General features: G+C 42.6%; 1 protein-coding gene across 1 annotated transcript; it reads left to right on the forward strand.

Moving 5' to 3' along the window:
- Positions 1–3,860: 3,860 nt before the first annotated feature.
- Positions 3,861–5,644, forward strand: TPBG (trophoblast glycoprotein). The gene has a single exon (XM_065632295.1). It carries the CDS (start codon positions 3,929–3,931, stop codon positions 5,054–5,056), a length of 1,128 nt encoding a protein of 375 aa, XP_065488367.1. The 5' UTR covers positions 3,861–3,928; the 3' UTR covers positions 5,057–5,644.
- Positions 5,645–19,336: the final 13,692 nt, after the last annotated feature.

Below are 19,336 nucleotides of genomic sequence, written 5' to 3' on the forward strand. Positions count from 1 at the left end.
AAAAATATATTTTAAAAAAAAGATGATAGCTATTGCACAGTGTCCTACTCCACACTATTCCAACTCCATGGACATCCGCTGGAGTCAGGCCACTCAGAACCCATAAAAGGCATCCAGCATTGTTTAGTATCTGGCCAAGGGGCTTTGTGAAGATTGGATTCATCTTAATTAACAGCCTTAAATTTCAGTGTCTAAAATAATCTTCCAGGTTTTCCTCAGGACACTGCAGTGCCATTAGCACCTACAAGTGCTACTTTATTCCTTGCTAAAGTGAGAGCCTTAAAAGGGGTATAGCGACGCCAAAAATGTCAAGCAGTATAGTTATCACAGGTCGTCCCTATGAGACTCCGCATTTTTTTAGATAGGTCTCACATTTTCACTTTGGAGGAGCTGAAATACTGGGGTACTGATTTTCAAAAGCAAGCAGTTCTCATCATTGTCACATGAGGCAAGCTTTAATTTTCTGGAGGAGGACAGTCAAAAGTTTCCTTCACGATTGCAAATGACCAGCACATCACGCAGCCTCAGCCTGGAGCAGCAGAACCACCGAGAGACTGATCCATTGCCTCACCCCCCGCTATATGTGAGCTCCTCAGTCAGCCCATTGGAATATCAGCCACAGGAACAATTTCCGTGTGGTAAATTCTCTTCCAGTTTGAGTCCTTTAGCCAGGACAATATATTTTCAAATACTATATTTTAACTCAGTCAGAAGTTTCGCGTAAACTTTATGCAAAAAAACTATGAGGTGAGATTCTGTGGGCTGTGCAATGCAAATTCACAAATCAATCAATTGTAATAGCCAAAACTGACCTGAAAATACATCAGGTTTCTTTGTTTGTTTTTTCTTCCTTTTCCTAGTACAGACTACAAACACATCCAGGAAATCCACTCAGTATAAGTGTATTCACCAGAAAGTACTGTTTCCTTTTTGGAGTATGCCTCTGAGAAAAGTTGCTTTCTTTAAAGAGGAAGACAGCAGATAATCAAGTGTTTTTCTCCCTCTTACAAGCTTAAGCAGGCTTAGCAGGTGGAATTTACTACTGGAATGACGGGAAGCAATAGCAGGGAGCACTCCACAAACATGGAACAAAACCATGTTCCTGCCCAAAGAGCTAGTCTGCTGTGCAGGGCTGGAGGCACAGACCCACCTGGACAGTTACCGAGAGCCAGGAGCTACTAGGACATCTTTGGTCAGCACAATGAGCAGATCAGTGTAATTGCTCTTTAATTGTATTATTTCATTTAAAATAACTTTTATTAAAAAAGGGTTATGGGTATGCACAATAAGTATTTTTTCTATGATCTATCCAGACTTGCTAATATTTTTCAGTTACCTATTTTTAAAAGCTGTCTCCTTCTGGAAACTACCTCTTGCTGATCACTGAATTTCAATATTGTCTAAAAGGGTCTTTTTTTTTTTTTTCCCTTGACCTTTTCAAAGAATTTTAATAGATTAAGGGAACATGTCTCTCTCTTACAAAATGTGGGATATCTTTACCTATCTACTTTTCCAAGGATTACACTAAACCAGGCATGTGGATCTGGAATGCAAATACTTTTTAACAAACTAAAAACTGCTGCAGTGTAGTGTCACTGTTTTTCTAACTCAACATCAAAGCAATAACTTCCCAAACTTCTGGGACCACTTGTGAGTCCAAGATCTTACTTGTATCACTTTTACTTCAGTCACTCCATCTTTCCTTTTCTCCATAATCTTCATCTAAAGAGCATACTGGTCTATCAGCTGAGCAGCCCCTTCCCGCCACCCCAATCCCAAACTTTTCTGCACCGTAATACCACTGTCAGGCCAGAGAGGGGAGAACAATCCTACAGAAATCAGTGTTTCAGCTCATTATTCCCCAGATTCTGCAGCTGATTTTCTCAAGACTTCGTATTGGATTAATCTGCTCATTTCCCCTCTAGCGTTTGACAGATGTAAGATTTCTGCTGACTTTACCAAAAAAAGGAATTGAGTTGATCAGGAAAGCAGGAGGAACGTAACTCGGACATACGGGGAGAAGGAAATCTTGTGTAAACTGTCATCAGAAGGGTAACGAAAGCCCAAAAGAGTTACAGACCCAAAGCACTAAGATTCACATTGCTGAAACTGGTTATTTGAATATACTGGTATGTGTTTTGCATTTAAGTATGTTAATCATGTCATAGGGACCAGTGACCCAACACAGCCCCCATGATTTCTCCCACCATTCACCTTTTCCTTAAGTATGCCCTCCATGGAGGAACTCAAGCGAGTTCATCTACAAAAACGCGTTTGTACCACCCGGATTGTTCAGCTACACCTGTGTGGTTCTGGCACAGCCATAGCGACTGAAACTGGTAAATATTTTACATACAGATACTTAGGCTTTTTCCTCACCATAATAAAGTTTAAATGTCAGACTTAGGCTGTCCATTTATGGCTTTTTTTTTTTTTTTTAATCATTATTAGTCTTTATTTGAGGTCCTCTGAAGATCCCGGCGAGTTGGAGATTTTTTGCTTTAGTTCTGGAGCTTGTTCAGTGTATGTTGTTGCTGGTGTTGCTCCCTCCTCCCCCGAAACGCTTTCTCCGGACAGACGGGGTCGGGGCAGCAGCCGGTGTCTCACCCGCCTCCACGGCACGACCCGCCGGGGCCCGCGGACGCCCCTCACCGCCTGCCCGGGCGCAGGGCGGGGGCCGCGCCGGGCGGTCCCATGGCGTGTCCCCCCCGCCCCCGCTGCCCTCGGAAACTCCTCGGGATTTCCCGTTCTCGCCGGCCCGAGCGCGCCCATCGGGGAAACTGCGGAAAACGGCAGCCAAGCTCCAGCGCGACGCCTCCGGCCCCGGCCGCCACGTCGGGGCGAGGCACAGGTACGGCGCTGCCAAGGCGGGCAGCGGGGCACGGGGCTCTGGCAGCGCCCGCCGCCGCCGGCTCTCCCATCGCGGAGCGGCTCCGCGCCGAGCCAGCCACCCCCTCCGCCGCGCCGAGGGGAGCGCCACATGGAGCGGCTCCGCTCGGCGGCAAGGTGAGCCTCCGGCAGCACCACCCGGACTGGGGAGGCGAGGGGCGAGCGGAGCAGGGGAGGCCGAGCGTACCCTCCCCACGGTCTCCCGGGCGCGGCCACCCGACGCTGGCGGCTGAGCATGGGCGCGGGGGCGGCGGGCGGGAGCCGGGCGGGGCGAGCAAGGCGGCGGGGCCGCCCCTCGGGGCAGGCGCGGGCGGCGGCTCCCCCCGGCCGGGGCGGTGGTTGGTTTCTCCTGTCAGCGGAGGCAGGGCCAGGCGCGGCGAGGGTGGGCGCGGAGTTTGCGGCGGGGCTGGGGGCAGTTGGCGGCGGCCGTGCGCTCCGGCGGAGTTTGGTCCGGGCGCGGGGCGGGAGGTAAGCGGCGGGGGCTGGGACGGGGCTCGGCTCCGCTCCGCTCCGCGGTGGCTTCTGTGGGCGGGAGTTTGCACCGGTCGTGGCGGGGAGCGGAGCGGAGAGCCCCGGGGGCGGCAAGCGGGGAGCTGCAGGACGTGGTGGGAGGCGGCGGGTTAGACCCTTCCCTCCTGTCCGTGTTCCGCCAGCGGAGCCGCTGGCCGGGTGGGGAAGGTGGTGGCGTGAGCTGGAAACGGGGAAAAACTTGTTCCTCGGCGAGTTCCCGCGGGCTGTCTCGGCGCCGGGGCTGCCTGGCCGAGCCACGTGTCGTGGCCGGGGGAGAGGCGCCGAGCCGGGGGAAGACGGGTGGGCGCGGGCGAGGGGATCCGCGCCGCCCGGCCGCTGCCTTCTCCCTTTTCTCCCCTGCCGCAGGTCTCGCAGCGGGAAGCGGAGCGGAGCTGAGCCAGCCCCAGACGGGAAGCGCCTGCCCCCGGAAAAGGGGCTGCCTGGAGGGAGCAGCGCCCCGGCAGGAGCCGCCGCCCAGAGCCGAAGGCGCCCGGAGGGAAAAGTTGTGTGCGGGGCCGGGCCGGGCGCGATGCCGGGGCGCGGCGCGCTCTGCCTGGGGCTGCTGCTGCGCGTCCTGCTGGTCTGCGGCTCGGCGCAGCAGCCCGACAGCTGCCGGGGCCTCTGCGAGTGCTCGGAGCCCGCCAAGACGGTGAAGTGCGTGAACAAGAACCTGACGGCGGTGCCGCCCGACCTGCCGTCCTACGTGCGCACCCTCTTCATCACCGGCAACCGCCTGGCCCGCCTGCCGGCCGGCGCCTTCCCCGCCCAGCGCCTGCCCGACCTCAGCGCCCTCAACCTCAGCGGCAACCACCTGCAGGAGGTGGAGGCCGGTGCCCTCTCTGCCCTGCCCGCCCTGCGGCAGCTGGACCTCAGCGGCAACTCCCTGGTCTCCCTCAGCCCGCAGGCCTTCGGGGAGGGCGGCAGCCCGCTGGAGGAGCTGACCCTCCGCGGGGCCCTGCGCAACCACAGCGTCCTCCCCAGCCTGGCCGCCATGCTGCAGTCCGGGGCCCTGCGCAACCTCAGCCGCCTGGAGCTTGCTGACAACGGGCTGGTGGTGCTGCCCACCGGCATGTTCACGGCCCTGCCCGCCCTGCGGCAGCTGGACCTCAGCAACAACTCCCTGGTGGGCCTGCACAACGTCTCCTTCCAGGGGCTGGGCCAGCTGCAGAGCCTCAACCTCAGCGACAACTCCCTGAGCGTGCTGAGGAACAGCACCCTGGCCCAGTTCCGCGCCCTGCCTGCCCTCCGGCGCGTCAGCCTGGGCCGCAACACCTGGGTCTGCGACTGCGCCATCGAGGACCTGGTGGCCTGGCTTAAGGAGAGCGACCAGGTGGAGGGCAAAGAAGCCCTGACCTGCGCCTACCCCGACAAGATGCTGGGCAAAGCCCTGCTGAAGATCAATGGCTCGGACCTGAATTGCTTTGTGCCCACAGACCTGCCTTCCCAGCTGCAGACTTCGTACGTCTTCCTGGGAATAGTCTTGGCTCTCATCGGGGCCATTTTCCTCCTGGTTTTGTACTTGAACCGAAAAGGGATCAAAAAGTGGATGCACAACATCAGAGATGCCTGTAGGGATCACATGGAGGGCTACCACTACAGATACGAGATCAATGCAGACCCTAGGTTAACAAACCTCAGCTCCAACTCGGATGTCTGACGAAGCGCCGCGGATGTGGGACAGCGCACAGTAGCTATGCATGAAAAGTAGACTTGCGCTTTACCCTCATGCTTGCTTTCCTCGGAGGATTCTCAGACGTACTTGTAACTTGAGGAGGATATGCCTCCCTGTGATGTCAAGTTCATTTTTGTTGTAAGAAGCTGGGCAGCTGCGCATGGCGTTGGGCTGTATCTAGGAAACAAGCTGCTACTTCTTTTCCTCCTTACCTGTCTGTACTTGTGGGAAATTTTTTTCAAGATCTCAAAAGAAAAAAGGATTCTGTCTGGTGCTCCAAAGCCACCAGAGTTTATAAAAAAACTTACCCATGCAGACATGATTCAATAAAAGCTGCGTCAACTTTTTGGGAAAAAAATGTTATGTTTCTCTGTGCCAGTTTTGATCTTGTATATCCAAATGTGATAACAACGATTCCATTTCATAGACTATCTTGAGATTTAAAAAAAACCCAAGAAACTCCTTTTAACAATTCCTCTGTTACAAAGAAGGAAATCGAATAGTAAGCATGCACAAATACTTTATAGTTTTACATGTTAGAAAACTTCTGATCTCAGTAAGTCTCTTCCTATTTTTGTAAAGTTATTTTTGATCGCAGTTTACATGAAAAGAGAGGGGGTTTTTTTATACAAACTGCATCTAAACTCCATCTGAACTGTTAAATGCAATAAACAGTCTTACAAGAACTGCTGTGTTGAAGTTTGCTGTTTTGATGAGAAATATATGGACATCTAAGAACGTGGATAGCTGTCTGAAGTTATAGCCCTGCAGTAGTAATCTGAATAAAATTTTATACAAATGTGTAGCTTAAAGATGTAAATGTTTGATAAGTTTGTGAAATATGTTAAGAGAATTACACCGATCAACGTTGAGAGCAGTTTCACTTGGCACAAAACCCCCAGGCTGCTGTCTCGAAACAACTGCAAAACATCAAGACAGGTGCTAGGGTCCACCTTGCTGGAAAGATACAAGCTGATAGAATTTTCATAAGGTCTTCTCTACCAAATTAAAATCAAAAAATTCAAATTAACTTGTGGAGTTTGTAAGCTAAAGAAAGTTTTACCTGAATGGAATTGTTTATTATAAAATACCACATACTTTCCTGAACTAAATTAAATGCAGCTCAGTCGTGTAGTCGGTGAGCTTCGGGCTTGTAAATCAACGTAGCGCTTACTAAATTAAGTGCTTACTATTTCATTTTAAGCTCTCAGTACTCGTGAAGTTCTGTAGTGATCTACATCGAGTAACGTGATGGAAATTTACATTTATCTTAAAGCTTATAACAGGTGCATTTCAGTGTTGTATGTTACTCGTGCTTATTACTTGCTTGGGAATGCATTTTCTTGTAAATAGATAAAGCATGCAAAGAAAAGTTGAAAAATGCATCATTTATTATGCAACTTGATGATATATAAAAAGGTCGGCAAGAACCTTCCGATAGCCGCTAGTAGTTAATGCACTTTTTATAATCCTTTTATACATTCTTAATGAAAAAAATACACCACCTGTAAAAGTGTAATGTGAATTGGCATCTATCAGTATATCTGTGGAGCTTTTTCCATGGCCACTGTTACTTGAAGCTCTTGAGCATCTCTAAAATTTTATGAATTACTGACTAATTCTCTTCACTTTCAAAAGTGACAGTTTTCTCAGAGATAATACGCCTTTGTTAAGAGCTCATAAATATAAAATAGTCCTTAAAGTATCGGAAGAAATATAATCTATTTTGGGCATCAGTATTATTCAAATGCATTTTTCTTTCCTTGCAACTTCAGACAAAGCAAGTAGCACAAGTTGGTTCAGATTTTTTTTAATGTAGTTTTGTACATTTGCCCTCAAAAGTAAAAAAAGAATTAATATTAAGTACAGTTAATGTTTTGATAAATCAGTGTATTTTACAATTGATGTAAGTAAAGTGATAGCCTGTTTCTCCTGCTGTAATTTAAATGTATGAGCAATATCTGGTTAACAGCATACAAATTAAGTTTGTGGATTCTTAAAAAGCAGACTGCTGGTCTGAATGTTAGCTGCCCATATTTTAAGAACAGCGTAAAAAGCCCAGTGTAAATAACTTACTGTGCAACTATGCAAACCATTCATATTTGGTATAAATAAGACAGTATATGTAAGAAGCTCGAATTTACAATAGCTATGCAGTGCGCTTTGTTGTATTGGTCATTTCAGAGATTATCAACTTACATTTATTTGTACAGTGCCAAGAGGAGCAGAGCGTCATCCTTGCTTAAGATGCTCCTGTAATATAATAGATTAAATATGTACAAAGTAAGCCATTTCTTGGGCAATTTCTTGGGTTTTGTTAACAGATACTTTAAAGTAACTACAGTAAAAGCAATTATCTGTGATGTGTTAATGTAGCAACCATGCATTTATTGAGCTGTGTAAGGATACGCAACGACTTTAGTCGCAGTCTCTCACCAGTGGACTGAGTATTTGTATAGTGAGCAAGTGTAACTGTTGTACTACACCTATTATTCTAAGGATGACGATTATTATTTTTGTATCCTAGAAAGTCAATGTAATAGACTTTTATTAGAGACCTGGTGACAGCTACTTTAAAATAATTTTTGCCATTTGCTTACATGTGTATTTATTGGGATGTAACAGTTTAGCCTGTGGCAGTATTGTGTTGGATAACGTTCTCCTACAGTGTTTGACCAACAGTGAATGCTTTGGTGTTTTGTACAATGCATTATTTGATCTTAAATCCCCTTCCATAAACAGTGCTCGAAATTTGTTTTCCTTTTACAAAATAGTTAACAGTGGTACTCAGAAGACATTTAAAAAGTAGCTCCGAAAGTGCTTCAAAACTTGGTTAAAAATTATACATTTAAAATAACATTAGTTTAAGTGTTCTTCTGAAGCACATTTTATAATCTTACTCTGCTTTGACACCTGAAATTTGAATTGAGTACTATTTCCAGAGCAGCTTAATTAGCAAGGCTGCTTTATTCATTCATTCGTTCTTCAATAAAACACGTGCAGCACTAAATGCCTCTAAAATGTGTTTTGTATGCATAAGCCCCCAAAGGTCTGCATGACACAGTTGTCACTGATGTTTCATAGAAAACATCTAGACTAAAGTATTGGGCAATTCTTCAGGCAAGACTGTGTAGCTAAGAAGCAGAAAAAAGGATGGTTTGTCCAAAGTTCAACTGCTTTCTTGAAACTAGTCTTTGTTGTAATAAGCTTAAAATTTTCTTAGAAGACTAGCACAAGGAATTTACATTGTTTTAATGTATTTTCCTGAAGTACTTTGGATAAGCGCTGTTGCCAGGTAAGAAGCAGAAAATTCCTCGAATCTTTATCTAAGGTAGCTTTATATTAGATCATCTGACATTCTTTTTCTGTTTCAGCTAGCCGTAATATTACCAATAATTTTGACATCCAAAAAGCGACTTGAAGGTTTGCACAACTGCTTTAAATATTTTCATTCCAAGTAATTTACCTTTTAAGCACTGGTGACAACCCCCAGTGACATGCCAGCTAGCAAAGCAGTCTGTTCAGACCCGTGTTCGGTTGTTGACTGAGATGTCACTGAAGACAGACATGGCAGAATATTCAAAATATGACTGTGCTAGGATCCCAACTCTCATTATTCTAACAGCATTTTCCCTGTGGTATACTCTGCTCTTTATGCATCTGCATAATTTCTTCTTCACCTCATTTTCTCAAATCCATTAGAAGGAGTACCATAAATCTGTACAGGTAGAGAAATGGGTCTGATTGCACCTGTATTTTGAGGTTTAGTGCCTTCATTTCCCTTTAACTTGAAAAAGAGCCTTTGTCAAAGTGGACAGAATAAAAATTTGATATACACTTTTTCTTTAGCAGCTGAATGCTCAAGAAGAATCATTCATTCTCAGCATATGATGAAGGAAAATAGCATTTGGTAAGAAAAACATTTCCGTTTCGAGCATCCAAATGAGATTTATATTCTATGAGAGAAGGTTGAAGAGAGAAGCTTATAAAGGAAATGGGTGTCTCTTTGTAATGGGTCAGCACTAGATACCACAACGCTAGTGAGCAGAACAATTGCTGATTGATTCTGTCTGTTACGTTCTGGTCGTGTTTTATGGATACAGCTCTAATTTCTTCCTGTTCCTATAAAGAGAAACATTTTGCTAACGAGTGGAATCACGTCCTATAATATTTGTGATGCAGGTGTTTCCACTGTGAGATTTTTGTGAGGTATAACAGAAGACTGAATTTAATTCTGCGCTTGCTGATTTAATAATGAGTAGATCATGCTCGTAACTTAATGCTCCTTTTTTGCAAACATGCTGCTGACTACTTGCAAAGACCTTGGCTTGAAATCAAACAATAAAATCCCACCAAGGAAGAGAGAAAGCAAGCCGTTTGGGGCGTGTGACATACATTAGATATTTCCCACATGCCTAAAAAAGAGACGGGAACCGTGTGGGAGCAGAGGGTCCTTTGCTGATACAGAAGTGTATTTTGCGAGCTTCCCAAGCCTATCAATGCAGGAGTGGCAGAAAAGTGATGCTTTGTACAAATACAATAAACCTAACAGCACTCCTCTCCCACCTTGAAAAAGAAACAAAAAACCCAAACAACACCAAGCTTTTAGAAGTAAGAATACAGGTTTGCAGTATAAGTGCGTCCTTAAAAAGGGCTTTTGCTTTCTCAATGGTGTTACAATTTACGTGTTGTCACATCCTTGGAAAACCTTGCTTGCTAGAACTCAGTCATCTGTCGCGTAGGCAAAGCTTGAAATCATGCCTTGCATTCCCAATGTTAGCCTAAATAGAAAAAGGGAACTACCAACAAAATTAAAATAGTACTTTAGACAGTGTATTCGTGTTGCAGTTAATAATTTAGTACTTGCAATTATTTATATTTTTCAAAGTATTCACTGGATAGCTTTTCCCTTCTGATTATTAGACTAACAGAATAACATTTGTGTTTTCTAGTAATTATGCATAAAAGCATCTGAATAAATTAGCAGTGTTGTTCGAGTACATACAGTGATGAAAATGTTAGAAATCTTGTGTTCTAGAATGTTTCACTCTTCTAGAAATTTCAGATATCTAAGAAACTGCTGTAACTTTTTCAGATTCAAATTTTATTTCTTAATTAAAAATTATTCTTGAAGAAAATAAAATATTTACCCAGTTGTTTATAAATTTTATATGTTCACCCTATTGATTTAATTACTGACAATCCTTATACAGACTTAGGTCTTTGCTAAAGATGGAGTTGTATTCTTTATAGCTCAAATTGATATGATAGAATAGTGAAAAAGCAACTTCCATCTAGATAGCTCGACTAATTTCTTCAGAAATAAATTTGGTCAGTGAATATAAGGGATTGTGTTTTAATCGTTCTTGATATTTTGGACGTAATTTGATAGCTTCTTTGTTTTTAATATATGTGGTATTTATTTTCAAGTTAGGTCCCAATTTTAAAAGTAGTGTTTTTTCTGCCTTTTAATGACTAGATCAAAATGTGTGTTTTAAAAGTCTTCAAATACATTTTACATAGTGAGACATAGAGACACTGTTATTACTGATGGTGTGCGTGAGTTTTCTTACTGTGAAGGAACTATTAAAGAAAAGTACTGCTGAAACAGAGAATGAAGAATGAAAAAAGCATTCTGATGGCAAACTCTTATTCTTAAAACTTCTTTAATGCAGGTATTTAGATTGGAAATTCAAAGGGAAGGGTGAAATTTCATCTTCTCATAGATAGCTAGTGCAGATGTCTGAAATTTTAATAGGACAGAGTGATTTTTTTGGGGACTGTCCCAGGAGCAAAGCTGATAAATTCGTTAGTCTTGTATCTAAGTTGTTTGCCGTTATTATTTTTTTTCACATTCTTAGGACACCTAACACGGAAGAATGTTTGGCTTTACATGTGACGGATTGATCTGTCCTAGATTTTATCTTAGGACTGATCTGTCTTAGTATCTGTCCACAGTCTACTTCATATATTCCATTTGGTCTAGCAGAAATTTTATCTATGGCATAGCCCAGGGTAGCTTCACATGAAATCATGGACATTTATACAATGAAGAACTGATTTGTCAAATTGACATTATCAAATGTCAGGTAGATGTTTTAACAGTATGTGGTATATACTTCATGCTGGAAATGTAAAAGCATCAAGTACCAGTAGTGAAATATTCAAATAAGAAAAAAATACTATTTATTACAAGAATGCTGTGAACAGTCGTGAACTGAAATGACTTTGGGGCATTTAAGCAATTTAAGCTTGTTTTGAAGAAGGAAAAAGAAGTAGTTAGTACATTGACAATTTTTTTCTTCAGGTAGGTGTCTTAATTTGTTCTCCTTAACAGCTTATGAGCAAACGGTAACTGAATACTGCGGATATGTGTAGATTTGAATCCGTTTAAGTTGGTGGCTTTACCCCAGTGCTTTTATGTTTCCCTGTTTTCAGGGGTGGATGCGTTCATTAGCCTGGAGGGGACTAAGAGAGAGCTCTTAAACATCAGAAAACAAGAATTGTTATTTTATATATGCATTTAACACACATACACATGTATATGTAGTGAAGGGGAGTAGTCTGAGGCACACCAGTCGCTCCAGTACATTCTGTTGGCTATTTTGGGGACCTGTTTTTTCCCACACATTGCAAGGGGGAACTAAGTGTCTAAATGGGGTAGGAACACCTCTCAGAAGCACTTAGACATGCTTCGTGTTGCTGCACACCTTGTGCAGCCCTTAGCAGCAAGTTATCACAAATTGATGCTGATCAGCCAGGATTTTCCAAAGTGGCCACAATTTGGGGTTCTGCTTTCAAAGCAGCTTAAAGGGGCTCCATTTTCAAAAGTTGTTGAACACCTTTTGGGAAATTACACAATTTTTCTTTTAAGGTGAATTGAACTAAATGTGGAAAAAACAATTTTCAGTATGAAAAGGCAAGTGTCCGGTATTTACTTGCGAAAGAATATAAACACTCTTAAGAGCTTTTCAAATCCCCCAGTCTTTGCTCTCTTTGTTGTTTCTCAGATTCACTGAGATCTCTGTAACACTATCTATGCTGAATATCCTTCCTGTTCTCCAGTTCATTTATTTAATCATCCATAATCCAGATGCCTTTTTTCCATCACCTTTGTATTGTGACCGAGCTTGAGTACTTAAATTGGTAAGCAAAGGTAGAATTCCCATGAAACAGGTCATGCATTAAATCAAATCTTGAATGTTTATCACTAAGCAGATTAATTAATAAGGTTATATCTGTTGTTAGACTTCCATTTAGGTTTTCTGTTTTCCTGTTTGTCCATTTTCTGTTTAATTTTCCAGCATAGCAGAAAGCTTCTGTGGTAGCCCAGAGGAACTCTCTGATTCCAATTTCCAGTAATGAAAAAGGAGAGCTTATTTTGAGACAATAGTCTAGAAAAAAACTTGCAGAAACTGTGCTCGAACTTTTCTGGCAGGGTAGTAAAATGTCACTGAAAATAGCTCTGCTAACATATTCTTAATTTGTCAGGAACGCTACATAAGCAGAAAGAACTGGAATGCTGAATTTGGGATAGTGATACATGTGATGTTTAACGAGACCAGGAGATTTCTATTAGAATAGCTTATGGTACCTCTGCTCCAGTTTCCCTGCATACACCCCAATATGTTTGAAGAGGACTCAGCTGAGTTTAGGAAATGCATTCAGCAGATTGCAGTAATTTGTTTAGATTATTACTCATATGTGAAGGCCCTTGTTTTTGGGAACAGAAAAATTAGAAGTACTAGAATGTATTTCTCTAACACAGAAACAAACTAGCTGGCATAAGCCTGGTTTCATAACTTCTCTGTAAATACAAAAAATGCTCTGAATTTGAATGTGCAAGGAACAGATGTCTTTCAGCAAGCTTGAGTGTAAATTCAGCAGGATTTCCAATTTAATCTAGGAAATGATGACACTGAAATTTATTGCAAGAAGAGAAATGACTCGTTCCCCATCATAGTTATGCAGGCTATGCCTTTTCTGTAAGGTGGTACAAGGTACTTTATCTCCTGGGTTTCCAGGGAGACAGTCACAATCCAGTAGGGGTTACTGTTGTTCTTAATAAAGCTCTCTAGATATGTAGTTTTAGCAATTTTTCTGATCAAAATCACAGAGACAGCAGATACAATTTGATAAATGACACCGAGTGATGTGAATTGATGTGACCTATTTCAAAACCACACAGATGATGCTGTGGTGCACCAGCTTAGACTAGGTGGTACTGATGCTTTCACCAGCTAGAATAGTTGTTTTAACTGGCAGGAGAAGACTCAAAACTGAGTATTAGTCACTGTAGAGAGCTATATAAACTGTCCTTCTCATTTAGCAGTTGATGTGTATGAATATAGGATATCCAAAAGGTTTTGGATATGCATGTGAAGCACCACCTCCACCACAGCAATTCTAGGTTTGTTCATACATGAGTTGTGGAATAGTTCACAGAAAACTGTATGTCTCCTCCATGATTTAGAAGGAAAACTGGAGCAAACAACAACTGGTTAATGTAAATCAGATTAATAGGCAAAAATCTTGTCTCTCAAAATAATAATAGTTACTGGTCTCATTATTGATGAGAATTCAAGAAATTTTGATCGCAGAAATATATTGTCTTCACGTATTTCTTCATTATTATACTTTCAACATTGTTATTATACATTAGACACTATAAACACAGAAATTTGCAGAGGCAGTGTTGAGTGCAAGGAGACTAATGAATAGCACAGAAATGCTACTGAGGACCGTCCCAATCTAATTTTCTATTATTCTGCCATGCAAAGGGGAGAAGTAGAGAAGGAAAGACCTTTGACAGAGCAAACTGTTTAAGAAGGAAATATGGTAGAGCCAAAACTGTCCTGCAATGACAGTCCTTTTTGCTCTCATGGAAGAAGGATGTGGCAACATTAGTGATGCTGAAGAAGAGGAAGGTATGGTTTCTTTCAGAAAGGTTTGGGTTTATTCAGGGTTTTGCATTGCTGGAGCCACAGCTAATTCACACATCAACATTTAATCTAGGTCACCAGAAAATATCAATACCAGAATGTGCTACACATTTTCTTCCCGTAATTTTTATGCTGCACTCTGTGCCTTCCAGTAATGCATTAAGTGCTTGTTCTCTCCTTCCCTCCTGAGAGAAGCATGTACATTGGCTGAGGGACAGTGTGTGCACCGTCTTGCCTTATGTTTCTGTCATAAGCAAGGTAAAGCACCCTGTACTTAAAGCAGAAGGTTGATTATCTTTGTGATATCCCCTAATTCCTGCATGAATAAATTCCTTTGAAAAGCCTGACACTTGGAGAAAGTTTTTTCTCCTGTGCAAAAAGCCTTTTGTCTGCTACAGGAGAAAATGTTAGGTACATTCTTCTTCTTTTTAATTTAGTCCTAAATGTTCATATTCCCAAAGGAATTTAATAGTCTTAAAATTTTCTTTTGCATCAGGAATTGGAACATAAGCTGTGCAGAAATTTGGGAGCATGATGAAATCTGTAGGAAAATTATTGTTTAGAAACAATGAAAAAATGAGGAGTAAAGATCCTACCAATTGAATAAACTACATCATAGTAAATAAACTTCTTCCATAAGCATCCTGCACCATTGCAGACATCACCGCTGCGCCTGGTAACAGGAGCAATGCTCCAAGCGGGAACCCCAGGGTTATGATACATTCAGCTCTTTGGGCAAAGTGTTTCAGCAGCAAAATACGATCTGCACCTCAGTATTGGATCTGTTCTGTGAGATTCTACCATACTGATTTTTGCAAGAAGCCAGACCATACGCAAAGCCCTCAAATGTGAGTGCCCTAATAGCATGTGGGGTCCTCTCCTCTCCTAAAAATGACTCTACCAAAAATGACTCAACCTGCCAAATCCTTATCTCAGAGTGCAGAAGACAAGAACTCTCTAACCTGAAACTGCCAGTCAGCTACATCTCCCCCTCATTTCGCTGCAGGTACGGTTGTATTGCACACAGAGGGTTTGTTCCTGACTGTAATTTCAGCATATTGAGGCAGACGGTACTGCCATAGCCTGTGTTATCCTGACTGAGCAATGTCCCGCCCTCCAGCTAACAGGACATGAATTTCATCCTCTAACCTTCCCAGACACACAGTATTTGCACCTCAGGGTTGATTTTAATGTATTTTCTGCATCAGACAAAATTCAGCACGTGCTGATCTGAGCTTTGCAGTTTAAGTGCATGAGGAATATAATGCAGACTGGTGATGTGCAGGCAACTTGGTCATCTTGTGATTTGCTCTCACTACCTTTAAAAGACAAGAGGAAACATTCCCATACACTTTTGTTCTCCTTATCTTCACCTCATAATAACACCCATAAAGAAAACTCATTTTATACCTTTTCAATTTATATATGTACATGTGTGTATACATATACAAACGCATTTATATGATACATTTAAAAATTCTTACTGATTTTATATATGTATGAAAACACATGCTTCCTATGTACAGGTGGGGCGGGACATGCAGTTCTTTTTGGAAAATAATATTTCAGTTTTATCTTGTGCAGGCTTTTACAAATAATGCTAATTAAAAGCTATTTATATTCTGGTCACTTTTTTTTTTAGATAGAAGAAACACAGTCTAATGTTTTAGATCCAATTATTGCAGTAAAGTTTTGCAATAAGCACTTTTGATAAGAGGAACTATAGAACAGGTTAACATGGGAATTTTTAGCATCTATTACGTCTTGTGAGTAGCTTTAGAATTCATAACTTGTAAAACAGTCAGACAGAAGCCTATCCTGGGTGAATAGTTTAGCACAAAATACTCCCTTGCCTCCACTTTGTTTTTATTGCTTCTCCAGCATGAGGATGCTGCCAATATTTTGACACTTCTTTTCCTACTTAAAATCTGTGTAGCTCTGTCTCTGACAGTATGCCTTCAGAGAAAAAGAGCAAGGGACTGGGATATGCTTGTGTTTTCTTGTCAAAACAGGGACAGGATAATTACCAAGAGACAATACAATTTGGCACTGGCAGAGTAGGTGTTTATGCTTTGTGAGAAGGTGTCGGTATGGATAGCGTGTTGTTCAGGTGTCATGTCCTGCTTGTGTAATGTTAAAGGGTTTCCATCTTCAAGTGAAATCACTGGGGAGCGAGCGCACCTCTGTGAAAGGTGACTCAAGACCCGGTGTTGCTTTTGTCCTGGATTGCCCGTTTTCTGGGCTGTAAAGGAGAGAGGCCTCTGTGTTACACCAGCCCCTCCCAACTCTCGAGCCATCCTGGTGAAGGAGGCCGTGTCAGACATCGTGTAGTGGCTCTTTGGCCTTCCTTCATCTGGGGCCACGGCACTGCCTGTGAGCTGGCAAAGGAACAATTTTGGATATTGGAGGGTCTCTCTACACCACTAGCAATCCATTTGTGACCAGTTACCTGGTCTTTGGAGCTGTGTTGTACAGACAAAGTGACATAAACCAGACGGACTACAGGAGAGAATCGGAGCTCCATCTTCATTCCGAAATCACAAAAAGCCTGACCTGCAGTGTGACCTGTGGCACTCCAACAAGTAGAACAGGAGCTTCAGGGGTTATTTCCTTGAGCCCTGGGAATAAATCATTCTTAGCAGAGAAAACTTAGCTTTGCTTGGGGAGGCAGAGCTCCAGTGGCGACATGGAAAATGTTCCATGGTGTAATTTTTCCTAGGCCCCCACATGAGCTCTCTTTAGCTAGTCAGTTGCTAGTTTCCTGGTAGTAACATGAAAGTAACATATAAGACTTCCTTTGAAAAAGCCAGGAAAAAGGCACAATACCTACCCTGATTTCATTTGCAACTTTGTTTTTACTAGTGGATACTGCAAAGTAGAACTTGTGAATACTGCAAAAATGAGGAGTTCGTGGACATCACATGATAACTTTGTGACTCAATAATGAAGTATTGTAAAGCAGGAATAGGTAGGTGTTCTACGTACACTAGGAACAATGCTTTTAGAAGCATGCTCTTATCGTTTATTGTGAACTTTTTGGAGTAGGGAGTAGCTTTGTTCTGTATTTCCACATTGCCTGGCACATTGGGTTGCTGTTCTGTGTCAGGAGCAGCCAAATGCTACTGCAAAGTAAATAAGGGTAGTGCTGTGCTGACTGATGTGCTGCACTTTCTTTGTTAGCTCCCCAGTAGCACTTACTGCTTTAAGAGCACCAGTGCTTTTGGAATAGATCAACAAATCCCCCAAGCACCTGAGCCTCCTCCTTCAGTACTCAGCATGAAGTAAATAACACCTTCTAGGCACAAAGTACTCGGAGTCATAACAGGGCTCTGCCAGGAATGAGATTTTAAGTGAGATGAGTTCAGACAGGCCCTAAGAATTCTTCTTCAGATGGCTAAATACTGCATGCTAAACTGGGGGACAGCCTCCAGTTAAATGCAGAGCTACCTGAGTTGACTTTAAATGCATTGCTTTGTGTATGAGAAGTCTGGCTGTGGCAGTACAGAACTCTGCAAGAGAATTTACTCTGCCAGAGAGACTGCCTCTTTAAAGAGCAACAACAACAGCAGCAACAACGAAAAAAAGATACCTTGTTTTTTGTTGTAACAATTCTTCAATAAAATATCAAAAAACTAATACAAGACAGAAGTCTGCTGCAAAAATAATTTAAAAAAAAATCCTACTTAGGGACCAAGAATGAAGTTGTGAAAAGACTGTGGTGAAAGAGTATGAAAGCTTCCCAGATGCTTCAGATTGTACCAGAAATGGGCTTTCTACTGGAATCCATCCCCCCCTGGTCATGGTTGGCCCCTGCCCAAGGCTCCTTGTCAAAGCCCAGCCCAGCCGTGCCATCTTTCCTGGGGACAATCAGGTGCGCCCTGTCCCTCAGCCATCGCGGCACCTGCAAACTCCCCTTGGAGGAGGACGGCAGTGAAGTGGATCATGAGCTTTCTTTTAATAAATAAACAGATAAAAAGATCTGTGCTGGAGATTTTGCAGAAACCTCAGAGGGATGCTCCGGCCCCGTAAGTCTTAAGGGCTGTGGCTAGTTTGCTTTGAAGCATTTGTATGAAAGCAACGTAAACACCGTACTGCTTCTCTTTCTTTTTTTTTTTCTTTCGCATGCTTCCAAATGTGCTGATTTTATGCAAAGATGTCTGTTAGCTATAACAAATATTTATCCTCTATAGGAGTTGAGCTATTTTGAGCACACAACAGCACTTGTAAGCAGGCATTTGAGCGAGGCAGGTGAACGAGGCAGGTGTGCAGCTGCTCCATTCCTTTTTTTTTTTCTCCAGCTGGCCAATTTACATTACCCTCCTCAAAAGAGCTGAACTTCCCAAGGTCTGGTTCTGTGTATGGAAATGTAATAGGCTTCAGCGGAATCTGAGAGCAAAGTGTCTGAAGGTACCTGAAAGCTCAAGAAAGGTATATCCAAAACTTTGAGCAGGTGATTTCTCTGAGCGAGCTATTCATATTCCTGGCCAGAAAAATAAGCTTGTCCTGAACTTCGGAGCAACACAAGCACAAAGTGATGCATTGTTTTTACAAGTAAAATAGCCTTAACACGCAGCAGCAGGAGGCAGAGGATAGTTTTCCTGAGCCTTCGGTATTGTGTTCTGTAAATTTTGAATCAGCTCCAAAGGAAAACAACTAGACATGCTTTCTTTGGATGCTGAGCCTCGATTATCTTGAAGTAGCTCAAGTACATTCTGCTTATGATCATGTCACATCAATTATACTTTTTAATTCGTGAGAGGGGAGGTAGGTTTGGAGAGAGCAGGTGATTCACTTACATTACTTTCTGTTCTGTGAGAGCAGATCGTAACTTGTCTCATAATTCTTCTAACTCATCACTAGAAAAGATGTTTAATACAATGAGCTGCTAAACCCAATTGTTAATACTTTCTTAGTAAAATGAGATTACTATGCTCCTCTAATAGTGTGATTTATGTCAAATTTTTAGACTTTCATATCACCCAAAGGCCCTGGTAAATCCTAAGGTTCATCTAGCAGTACAGCTTAAAAATCCTTAAAAATTCCGTCACCAAGGTGAATATGCTTTGCTCATCAAATTATGGCACAAATTTACTTTCCATATATGTGTTTCAAATTTATACGTCAGATATATATAATTATATACACAACTCCACACCGTTTTAAGAAAGACTGAAATAATTCCAGGACATTGTGACTTAAAGGACAACTAATGCAGTTTGGGGACTGTTATGTCTGTTGGCACAGGAAGCAGGCAAACCAAACTTCAAGCGGCGGCAACCCTCTGCTTGCCAAGTTGTTCTCTTGGAAAATTCGTCCCTGTGAC

The sequence above is a fragment of the Caloenas nicobarica genome, chromosome 3, assembly GCF_036013445.1.
Source record: "Caloenas nicobarica isolate bCalNic1 chromosome 3, bCalNic1.hap1, whole genome shotgun sequence".
NCBI classification, from domain to species: domain Eukaryota; kingdom Metazoa; phylum Chordata; class Aves; order Columbiformes; family Columbidae; genus Caloenas; species Caloenas nicobarica.

Coding starts and splice junctions, on each gene's coding strand:
- TPBG (XM_065632295.1), top strand. CDS start 3,929: ATGCCGGGGCGCGGCGCGCTCTGCCTGGGGCTGCTGCTGCGCGTCCTG.